General features: G+C 46.0%; 1 protein-coding gene across 1 annotated transcript; it reads right to left on the bottom strand.

Annotated features, from left to right (window-relative positions):
- Nucleotides 1-450: 450 nt before the first annotated feature.
- LOC306753234 (P2Y purinoceptor 3-like) lies at nucleotides 451-2,317 on the bottom strand (the record flags this gene model as incomplete). The annotated part of the gene is made up of 2 exons (XM_079237100.1): nucleotides 451-1,369; nucleotides 1,869-2,317. 2 exons carry the CDS (start codon nucleotides 2,315-2,317, stop codon nucleotides 451-453), a joined length of 1,368 nt encoding a protein of 455 aa, XP_079093226.1.
- Nucleotides 2,318-11,906: the final 9,589 nt, after the last annotated feature.

Below are 11,906 nucleotides of genomic sequence, written 5' to 3'. Positions count from 1 at the left end.
ACCAGTTGACTCAAACTAGTTGGCGCCAACTAATTGACACAAACTAGTTGACGCAAACTAGTTGACGCAAACTAGTTAAGGCAAACTAATTGACTCAAGCTAGTTGATATAAACTAGCCGGTGTGAACTAATTGACGCAAACTAGTTGACGCAAACAAATCAAGCTAGTTAGAAAAAAACGATGAAATCTGGTCCGATTTTTAATAATTGCTTGTTGGTTTTGTTGTGCATTTACATCAATGTTAGTTTTGTTTTTGTTTTGAAAAATGCTTTAAATTTGAAAATAAAATCTAAATAAAGCAAAAAAACTTACTCACATAAATACAATAAACTAACATATTTAAATAACCTCTTCTTCTTCTGTGGTGGTTAATGGCACCAATCAGCTGTTCATATTTATTATACTAATATCGAGCAACTTCCTGTTTAGGTCTTCAATCAGCTTCCCTTCTAGAAGACGACCCTGGAGGACTTGGACTCGTTCTCCATGTGCACCACCCTGTTCATCTTGTCCGCCGCCTCCTGGTCGTCTTCTCCCGCTCCATCTTTCTTCAGGATCTTCAGCGGCCACCAGAGGGAGCCGCCCCGGCGGTCGTGGCGGACGCCGTGTCCCGCCGGCCAGCAGCAGCAAGGGGCGCCCTTGTCCCCCGTGAGGAAGTAGAGGAGGGCGTTGAGCCAGGCGTTGCAGGACGCCAGCGGCCGCGTGACCTTGTAGCAGATAGAGACGGTCTTCATGACGTTGCAGCTGCCGAGCTGCCCGCGCCGCAGCAGCAGGAACAGCGTCCGGGTCACGTGGAAGGGCAGGAAGCAGAGCGCGAACAGCAGCGTGATGGTCACAATGGTCTTGATGGATTTCCGCCGCCGCCGGATGTAGTGCGAGTACTGCGATCCGGAGATGGAGACCGAGGTCCTCTCCCGGTCCCTGAGGCCCTCCGGCGTCCCGTCTCCTGCCGTGCCGTCCTCCCCGCCGCCCTCGACCGAGCCGCGAGGGGAGCGCATGGTCTGGAATATGGTCCGGACCACCTGGGAGTAGCACCAGGCGATGATGACGAAGGGCACGAAGAAGCCCAGCAGGTGAAGGACGATGCCGTACGGAACGTAGACGGCGAACTCCTCGTCGATGGCGTCGTCCCAGCAGTTTGTGTATCCGCCGCCGCCGTCGTCCTCCGACTGAGACGCCGTACCGTTCCCGCCTTCCCTCGCTCCTCCGTCCCCGCCGCCGCCCCGCCGGACGTATCCCGTCTGGGCGAACCGGAAGATGGGGCAGGTGAGGATGAAGACCACCACCCACACCAGCGCACAGGTACCCTTCACCACCCGCTTGCTCTCCAGGGTGATGGTCCTCATCGGGTGGCAGATCCCCAGGTATCTGTGGACGCACAAGCCAGTGAGTTGAATCAAGTCTAAACCCTCGAGGATCTTTGGAGCTCTAACAATCCGTCAAGCGTCCAGAGAGAGGCAAAGCCCTGCCCCCTTAGGTTGCAGATCTGTTTGTTGTTTTTGGTTGTTTTGGGTAGTTTGGAGCCATACATAAGACCCAAAGAGTCTATTTATGGCTCCAAACTACCAAAAACAACAAATAGATCTGCAACTTAAGGGGGCGGGGCTTTGCCTCTCTCACTGGGTGCTTGACGGACGTAGTTGTTGGTAGTTTGGAGCCATAAACAAGACCCAAAGAGTCTAGGTATGGCTCCAAACTACTAAAAACTACCACAAACAACAAACAGATCTGCAACCTAAGGGGCGGGGCTTTGCCTCTCTCTGGACGCTTGACGGATTGTTAGAGCTCCAAAGATTGAAGCTCGATGTCGAGCTGCGTTATTTGAGGTTATCTTGTGGTATCGGCTTAGAGCACCTGTCCTACCGACCTGTGCACGGAGATGCAGGTGAGGAAGAAGATGGAGCAGTAGAGGTTGAAGTAGAAGAGGAAGCGGACGAGGCGGCACATGAAGTCGCCGAACACCCAGCGGTCCCTCAGCACGTAGCTGGCCACCAGGAAGGGCAGCGACAGGCCGTACATGAGGTCGGTGGTGGCCAGGTTCATCATGTAGATCAGAGAGGTGTTCCAGCGCCGCCCGCCGCCACCGCAGCAGCCGCTGTGGTGGCGGCAGGAGCGCAGCAGCACCACCGAGTTGAGCGTGAGGCTGAAGACGAAGGTCAGCGAGTAGCAGACGGGCAGGAAGACGTACTTGTAGGACTCGTCGATGCTGCAGGACGCTGGAGGGAGGGGCGAGGCAGGAAAGCCGCCGGAGCCGTTGGGGTGGTTGCTCGCCACCACCAAGCCGCCGTCTGGAGTGAAGGTTTGGCTCAATCCCATGATGGACCCGTGGAGGCTATTTGTGTCGGGGCTGGAAGGGTTCAGGTTCCTCTGGCGTCATCTCAGCTCCTTCGCCGACTCACCGAGGCGTCCTTCGTTTGTCCTTCGTTTTTCCTTCGTTCGTCCTTCGTTCTTTGTTCGTTCTTTGTTCGTCCTTCGTCCTTGGTTTGTCCTTGGTTTGTCCTTCGTTCGTCCTTTGTTCTTCCTTCGTTCGTCCTTCGTTCGACCTTCCTTCGACCTTCCCTCGACCTTCCTTCTGATCGATCCGGCTCCCCTCACTCCGTCCTCGCCGGCCTCTGATCCAGGTCTCCGGTGTGCATGAAGAGTTTCTGTGACGAAGAGGGCGGGAAGAAAAACACAGCGTCATTAGTTTGGAGAACCTCGTTCACAATGTACCGCCGGCGTTTTTGCTGATGAAGACTAAGTTTCGCTCAATTAGCCGCTCAATCATTAACGAAGCCTTCCGGAAGCCTCTTTGTCCAGTCGCCTCCCAGCTGTGGAGCGACGCGGTTAAAGTCCAGGAGGTGAAGAATGAATGAGTGAATTGTTCATTTATCTCTTCTTTCATGAGTGTTTTACATCAAATCTCTTCTGTAAAACAGATGTTTGATCTTCCATTTGCTTTTTGGGGCGTTTGCAAAACGTCCTCCAATCCAATGAGACTTTGGGCGACTCGCTCCGTTCCCATTCAACTAAACTGCGTTCCCAATTAGGAAAACATTTCCTCCAGGATTACAGTCACAGTCACACTTTAGAAACACTTCAGAAACACTTGGAAACAGTTTCAAATAGTTGTAAAAATATTTTAAACTGTTTTTAAACAATTTTTGAACAGTTTGAAACAGTTTGAAACAGTTTGAAACAGTTTGAAACACGTGATAAACGTGGTAAACGTGTTAAACGTGTTAAACGTGGTAAACGTGTTAAACGTGTTAAACGTGGTAAACGTGTTAAATGTGGTATACGTGGTAAACGTGTTAAACTTGATAAACATGGTAAACATGGTATTGTGGTAAACGTGGTAAACATATTAAACATGGTAAACTTAGTAATGTGTTAAACATGGTAATGTAGTAAACGTGGTAAACATGTTAAACATGGTAATGTGTTAAACATGGTAATGTAGTAAACATGTTAAACATGGTAAACATGGTAATGTGTTAAACATGGTAATGTGGTAAACATGGTAATGTAGTAAACGTGGTAAACATGTTAAACATGGTAAACATGGTAATGTGTTAAACATGGTAATGTGGTAAACATGGTAATGTGTTAAACATGGTAATGTGGTAAACATGGTAATGTAGTAAACGTGGTAATGTAGTAAACGTGGTAAACATGTTAAACATGGTAAACTTGGTAATGTGTTAAACATGGTAATGTGGTAAACGTGGTAAACATGTTAAACATGGTAAAGAAGGTAATGTGTTAAACATGGTAATGTGGTAAACATGTTAAACTTGGTAATGTGGTAAACATGTTAAACATGTTAAACTTGGTAATGTGTTAAACATGGTAAACATGTTAAACTTGGTAATGTGGTAAACGTGGTAAACATGTTAAACATGGTAATGTGGTAAACATGTTAAACATGTTAAACTTGGTAATGTGGTAAACATGTTAAACATGTTAAACATGGTAATGTGGTAAACATGGTAATGTAGTAAACGTGGTAAACATGTTAAACATGGTAAACATGGTAATGTGTTAAACATGGTAATGTGGTAAACATGGTAATGTGTTAAACATGGTAATGTGTTAAACATGGTAATGTAGTAAACGTGGTAATGTAGTAAACGTGGTAAACATGTTAAACATGGTAAACTTGGTAATGTGTTAAACATGGTAATGTGGTAAACGTGGTAAACATGTTAAACATGGTAAAGAAGGTAATGTGTTAAACATGGTAATGTGGTAAACATGTTAAACATGGTAATGTGGTAAACATGTTAAACATGTTAAACATGGTAATGTGGTAAACATGTTAAACATGTTAAACATGGTAATGTGGTAAACATGTTAAACTTGGTAATGTGGTAAACATGTTAAACATGTTAAACTTGGTAATGTGTTAAACATGGTAAACATGTTAAACTTGGTAATGTGGTAAACGTGGTAAACATGTTAAACATGGTAATGTGGTAAACATGTTAAACATGTTAAACTTGGTAATGTGATATGATGATATCCAATGATATGAAACCAGTCAAATGATATGAACTCAACATTTGAATCGGACCAGTTGAACCAGTGTGAAGCTTTAGAGCTGTTAACTGGAACCAGTACCTCCAGACCAGACCTACCTTCATCCGTCCTCCTCGCCTCCTTACTGTGTCCTCCTCGTCTTCTCCTCGTCTCCTTTTCGTCTTTTTCTCGTCGCCTTATCGTCCCCCTATTGTCCCCCTATTGTCTCCTCCTTGTCTCCTTACTGTCTCCTTACTGTCTCCTTATCGTCCCCTTATCGTCTCCTTATTGCCTCCTTCTCGCGTCCTTCTCGCCTCATTCTCGTTTCCTTCTTGTCTTTTTCTTGTCTCCTTATTGCCTCCTACTCATGTCCTTCTCGCGTCCTTATTGTCTCATTCTCGCCTCCTTCTCGTTTCCTTCTTGTCTCTTTCTTGTCTCCTTAGCGTCTCCGTATTGTCCCCTTATCGTCTCTTTCTTGTCTCCTTAGCGTCTCCGTATTGTCTCCTTCTCGTCTCCTTCTCGTCTCTTTCTTGTCTCCTTATCGTCTCCTTCTCGTCTCCTTCTCGTCTCCTCCGTCTCGTCCGGTGTCCTCGATGTCTCGGGGCATGAAGGGTCTCTCTGGGTTTTTCTCCTCTGACCTTCAGCTCCTCTGTAAATAATTGATCAGCGTTCATTCAGTCAGAACTGCAGGAATGAAACTCAATACAGGGACTGCAGAGGACGAAGAGGAGGAGGAGGAGGAGGAGGAGGAGGAGGAGGAGGAGGAGGAGGAGGAAGAGGAGGAGGAAGAGGAGGAGAAGGGAAGAAGAGGAGGTTTAATTAAACTTGAGATTTCACATCTGCTAAATATTCATTGACTCAATAATTTAAAAGTTTGCTTTAATGTTGAAAGTGTTTGTGGAGCCGATTAGCTCAATGCTAACGCTGCTGCTAATGATGCTAACGCTGCTGCTAATGATGCTAAGGCTGCTGCTAATGGGTTACATTGTGAAGAATTGTGCTCATTTAAATCCAAAAAGAGAGAAATCATAACAATGTTCTTCCATATTCTGACACGTGGAGATCTTTTTAATGAATGATCTAATAATTGAGACTAAAAGTCATGAATGTCTCACCGGGCTCCTCCAGAGAGCCACCGTCTCTTCTTCTGGGGCTTTAATTAGAGTGAGCACCTTCCTCCTCCTCCTCCTCCTCCTCACTGGGTGCATTAGTGTGTTTGAACACGTCGAGAGGCGACCGGACCAAACAACACAATCGCAGGTCAAACAGGCAGCGGAGGAATGAATAAATACTCTGAAGCATTCTGACATTAAGCTCAGAGACGGAGACAAAACATCACCTTTTAAATAAATCAAACTAAAGCACACAACTTTATTTATTGTGTGAATTGTGATTTCTGCAAACTTTGGATGCCAAAATAAAAGCAATAACATCATGACTGCTGCTCACAGGATCAGACATATTGATTATTATATAAATATATATAAAAGGTTCTAAAGACAACATCCTAATCTGACGGCCAAAGTAAAAGGAATTTTACTTTGCATATTTTATATATATATATATATATATATATATATATATATATATATATATATATATATATATGTTACGTACACAAGTAGAGAAATCATAGGTTTAAATGTAATTATTAATTATTATATGTATATAAAATATATATTAAAAAAAGATATTAATTAAAAATATATATATTTAAAAAAAATCATATATAAAAAATGTATATATACAAAATGCATAGAAATATATGTGTATATATATTTTGCTTCATTTATCTTGTTTTGTTTTGAAAAGTGCAACACAATAATATATTTAAAAAGAAAGTTGAACACAATAAAGGAAACAATACATACATTTAGTTAAATACCATCAAAATATATTTCATAATCAATGTTTTACATTTACAAATACATTTGTAATACATTTTATTTACATTTGGAAGCATTACTAAATACATGAAATATAAAAAACTAATGTTTTCTTCCTATTTATTGAATTCTTCATCACTTTTGTTACTTAAACACTTAAATGTGAATAAAAACGTTTCCTTCTATGTAACATTCATCTCTTTATGGATTAAAAATGTCTTTTAAATTATGTAAATATCATTTGTGTGTAAATTATAAAATGTCACATCCTTAAAAAAAAAGTTGATAATTATATGGCGACATAAACAATAAAATAATACAAAATCAGACCAATATTTCATAACACAAATACTGGGTGATATTCAGTGGATTATTCCCTTCTGTTTATGAGTAAACAATAACGTGATCTGTACCTGAAGAGTTAAACATTAATTTAATACTTATATTATAAAATAATCTCACACGTTCAAACGAATATCAAACATAGTCATCATAATACCAAATATCAAAAGAAAAATAACATAAAATATGAATTAAGCTGAACTGTTAATGTTCCCTTCTTTTTAATAACAAGCAAAACACAATAGAACTTAAATACGATAAATTAGTTTCCCTCATTTGCATAAATCTGGATTTAAGAAACCAAATACAAATTATTTTGTCTCAATAAAAACAATCTTTCAGAATACAAGCTCTGTTTCCGACATAAATGATTTTTTATCCTTTTCTTTTTGTACACGAAGCTAACAGTGCTAACGGAGCTAACGGTGGTAACAGAACTAACGGTGCTAACGGAGCTAATGAAGCTAACAGTGGTAACGGAGCTAACGGTGGTAACGGAGCTAACGGTGGTAACGGAGCTAACGGTGGTAACGAAGCTAACGGTTTTAACAGAGTTAATGTGCTAACGGAGCTAGCGGTGGTAACAGAGCTAACGGTGCAAACAGAGTTAACGTGCTAAGAGAGTTAACGGTGGTAACAGAATTAACGGTGCTAACGGAGTTAACGTGCTAACGAAGTTGACGGTGGTAACAGAGTTAACGTGCTAACGGAGTTGACGGTGGTAACAGAGTTAACGTGCTAACGGAGTTGACGGTGGCAACAAAGTTAACGGTGCTAACGAAGCTAACGGTGGTAACAGAGTTAACGGTGCTAATGGAGCTAACGGAGTTAACGCCGATAACGGAGCTAATAGTGCTAACAGAGTTAACGGTGGTAACAGAGTTAACGGTGGTAACGGAGCTAACGGTGGGAACAGAGTTAACGGTGCTAACAGAGCTAACAAAGCTATTGGTGAGACCCATAATTTCGACATCGCAGGAGCAGGACTAGACTGAGGTTTATAGAGGACCAGGACTAAGAAAACAACCTGATCTCATTAAATATTTACGACTAAATAAGCAAACAGCTGGGTCCCCTCTGTCGTTTATTAGTGATGAACTTTGACCCTGTGAGCGTGTTCATCAGATCTGATTGACAGCTTGATTTCTGAGTCAGAATCACAACCTCGTTCATCGTGAGAAGCTGATTTAATATTTCAACTTTTAAAGTATAGTTGTTGGCTGATTGTTGTTGTGAGTGCGTTGACGAGACGTCACCCCGACACCTCCTCTTCCATTTGGGTTCTCCGGGTCGAGGTCTCGGAGGGACCCTGCTCAGAGACCCCTCTTCAGGAAGGGGTCATGTGACCCCGCGGCTCACGGGGAGGTTATTAGTTCAATCCTCTTAGATCAACCTCACACACCCACTTCCTGTGGAGCCCAGAGCACCGGTGTGGACGGGGTCCTGTGGTCTGGGTCCTAGTTGCTAGGTCCGGTCCTGTGGTCTGGGTCCTGGTTGCTAGGTCCGGTCCTGTGGTCTGGGTCCTAGTTGCTAGGTCCGGTCCTGTGGTCTGGGTCCTAGTTGCTAGGTCCGGTCCTGTGGTCTGGGTCCTGGTTGCTAGGTCCGGTCCTGTGGTCTGGGTCCTGGTTGCTAGGTCCGGTCCTGTGGTCTGGGTCCTAGTTGCTAGGTCCGGTCCTGTGGTCTGGGTCCTAGTTGCTAGGTCCGGTCCTGTGGTCTGGGTCCTGGTTGCTAGGTCCGGTCCTGTGGTCTGGGTCCTAGTTGCTAGGTCCGGTCCTGTGGTCTGGGTCCTGGTTGCTAGGTCCGGTCCTGTGGTCTGGGTCCTAGTTGCTAGGTCCGGTCCTGTGGTCTGGGTCCTAGTTGCTAGGTCCGGTCCTGTGGTCTGGGTCCTGGTTGCTAGGTCCGGTCCTGTGGTCTGGGTCCTGGTTGCTAGGTCAGGTCCTGGAGGTCCAGCAGCATGGCGTCCTGCTTGGTCCTCAGCTGGTCTCGAACCAGCAGCTGGGCCACGAGCTGAGAGCTCAGAGCTGGAAGAAGAGAGTCAACGATTCACTCCTGTGTGTGCGTGTGCGTGTGTGTGTGCGTGTGTGTGTGTGTGTACCGTGTACTTCCTGTTGGAGTGATGCTCCCAAGCTGCTGAGCTGCTGTGCTGGACGCTCCTGCAGCTCCCAACGCTCCAGATGTTTCCGCTCGGCAACATAGCCGCTGCTGGCCAGCCGCTGTAACACACACACACACACACACACACACACACACACACACACACACACAACAGCTCTAAGTCTCTACATTCCTGCGACACTTCTGTTTCTTTGTAATAAACATGTCTCCATGTCTCTACCTCCGTCTCCTTCTGCTGCGCCAGCAGGTCGTCTCTCAGCGCCCTCAGAGCGATGACCACTTCCTGCTTCAGCCCGGCGGCGCCGTGGCGACCGGTACGACCCGCCTGTGAGGAGACGGGAGGTCAGGGGGTCATGACTGTGAATGAGGGGTTGCCTCCACACAGCTCTCAACATGGTGACGTTTCAGCTGGCAGCTAACGAAGCTAACGGTGCTAACGAATTTAACAGTGCTAACAGAGATAACGGATCGGTGGTAATGGTAAGACCCATAATTTCGACATCGCAGGAACAGGAGTCAGGACTAGACTGAGGTCTATAGAGGACCAGGACTAGACTGAGGTCTATAGAGGACCAGGACTAGACTGAGGTCTATAGAGGACCAGGACTAGACTGAGGTCTATAGAGAACCAGGACTAGACTGAGGGCTATAGAGGACCAGGACTAGACTGAGGGCTATAGAGAACCAGGACTAGACTGAGGGCTATAGAGGACCAGGACTAGACTGAGGTCTATAGAGGACCAGGACTAGACTGAGGTCTATACAAGACCAGGACTAGACTGAGGTCTATAGAGGACCAGGACTAGACTGAGGTCTAGAGAGGACCAGGACTACACTGAGGTCTAGAGAGGACCAGGACTACACTGAGGTCTAGAGAGGACCAGGACTACACTGAGGTCTATTCAGGACCAGGACTACACTGAGGTCTATAGAGGACCAGGACTACACTGAGGTCTATACAGGACCAGGACTAGACTGAGGTCTATAGAGGACCAGGACTACACTGAGGTCTAGAGAGGACCAGGACTACACTGAGGTCTATACAGGACCAGGACTAGACTGAGGTCTATAGAGGACCAGGACTACACTGAGGTCTATACAGGACCAGGACTACACTGAGGTCTAGAGAGGACCAGGACTACACTGAGGTCTAGAGAGGACCAGGACTACACTGAGGTCTAGAGAGGACCAGGACTACACTGAGGTCTATACAGGACCAGGACTAGACTGAGGTCTATACAGGACCAGGACTACACTGAGGTCTAGAGAGGACCAGGACTACACTGAGGTCTAGAGAGGACCAGGACTACACTGAGGTCTATACAGGACCAGGACTAGACTGAGGTCTATACAGGACCAGGACTACACTGAGGTCTATACAGGACCAGGACTACACTGAGGTCTAGAGAGGACCAGGACTACACTGAGGTCTAGAGAGGACCAGGACTAGACTGAGTCTATAGAGGACCAGGACTAGACTGAGGTCCATAGAGGACCAGGACTACACTGAGGTCTATACAGGACCAGGACTACACTGAGGTCTATACAGGACCAGGACTACACTGAGGTCTATACAGGACCAGGACTACACTGAGGTCTATAGAGGACCAGGACTAGACTGAGGTCCATAGAGGACCAGGACTACACTGAGGTCTATACAGGACCAGGACTACACTGAGGTCTATAGAGGACCAGGACTAGACTGAGGTCTAGAGAGGACCAGGACTAGACTGAGGTCTATAGAGGACCAGGACTAGACTGAGGTCTATACAGGACCAGGACTACACTGAGGTCTATACAGGACCAGGACTACACTGAGGTCTATAGAGGACCAGGACTACACTGAGGTCTAGAGAGGACCAGGACTACACTGAGGTCTATAGAGGACCAGGACTACACTGAGGTCTATAGAGGACCAGGACTACACTGAGGTCTAGAGAGGACCAGGACTAGACTAAGGTCTATAGAGGACCAGGACTACACTGAAGTATATAGAGGACCAGGACTACACTGAGGTCTATAGAGGACCAGGACTAGACTGAGGTCTATACAGTACCAGGACTAGACTGAGGTCTATACAGGACCAGGACTACACTGAGGTCTAGAGAGGACCAGGACTAGACTGAGGTCTAGAGAGGACCAGGACTACACTGAGGTCTATAGAGGACCAGGACTAGACTGAGGTCTATACAGGACCAGGACTACACTGAGGTCTATACAGGACCAGGACTACACTGAGGTCTATACAGGACCAGGACTACACTGAGGTCTAGAGAGGACCAGGACTACACTGAGGTCTAGAGAGGACCAGGACTAGACTGAGGTCTAGAGAGGACCAGGACTACACTGAGGTCTATACAGGACCAGGACTAGACTGAGGTCTATACAGGACCAGGACTACACTGAGGTCTATACAGGACCAGGACTACACTGAGGTCTAGAGAGGACCAGGACTACACTGAGGTCTAGAGAGGACCAGGACTAGACTGAGTCTATAGAGGACCAGGACTAGACTGAGGTCCATAGAGGACCAGGACTACACTGAGGTCTATACAGGACCAGGACTACACTGAGGTCTATAGAGGACCAGGACTAGACTGAGGTCCATAGAGGACCAGGACTACACTGAGGTCTATACAGGACCAGGACTACACTGAGGTCTATAGAGGACCAGGACTAGACTGAGGTCTAGAGAGGACCAGGACTAGACTGAGGTCTATAGAGGACCAGGACTAGACTGAGGTCTATACAGGACCAGGACTACACTGAGGTCTATACAGGACCAGGACTACACTGAGGTCTATAGAGGACCAGGACTACACTGAGGTCTAGAGAGGACCAGGACTACACTGAGGTCTATAGAGGACCAGGACTACACTGAGGTCTATAGAGGACCAGGACTACACTGAGGTCTAGAGAGGACCAGGACTAGACTAAGGTCTATAGAGGACCAGGACTAGACTGAAGTATATAGAGGACCAGGACTACACTGAGGTCTATAGAGGACCAGGACTACACTGAGGTCTATACAGTACCAGGACTAGACTGAGGTCTATACAGGA

This window comes from Taurulus bubalis (assembly GCF_910589615.1).
Source record: "Taurulus bubalis genome assembly, chromosome: 2".
Classification (NCBI taxonomy): domain Eukaryota; kingdom Metazoa; phylum Chordata; class Actinopteri; order Perciformes; family Cottidae; genus Taurulus; species Taurulus bubalis.
Note: the sequence above shows the minus strand (reverse complement) of the source record. Positions and strands in the feature narration are given on the sequence as shown.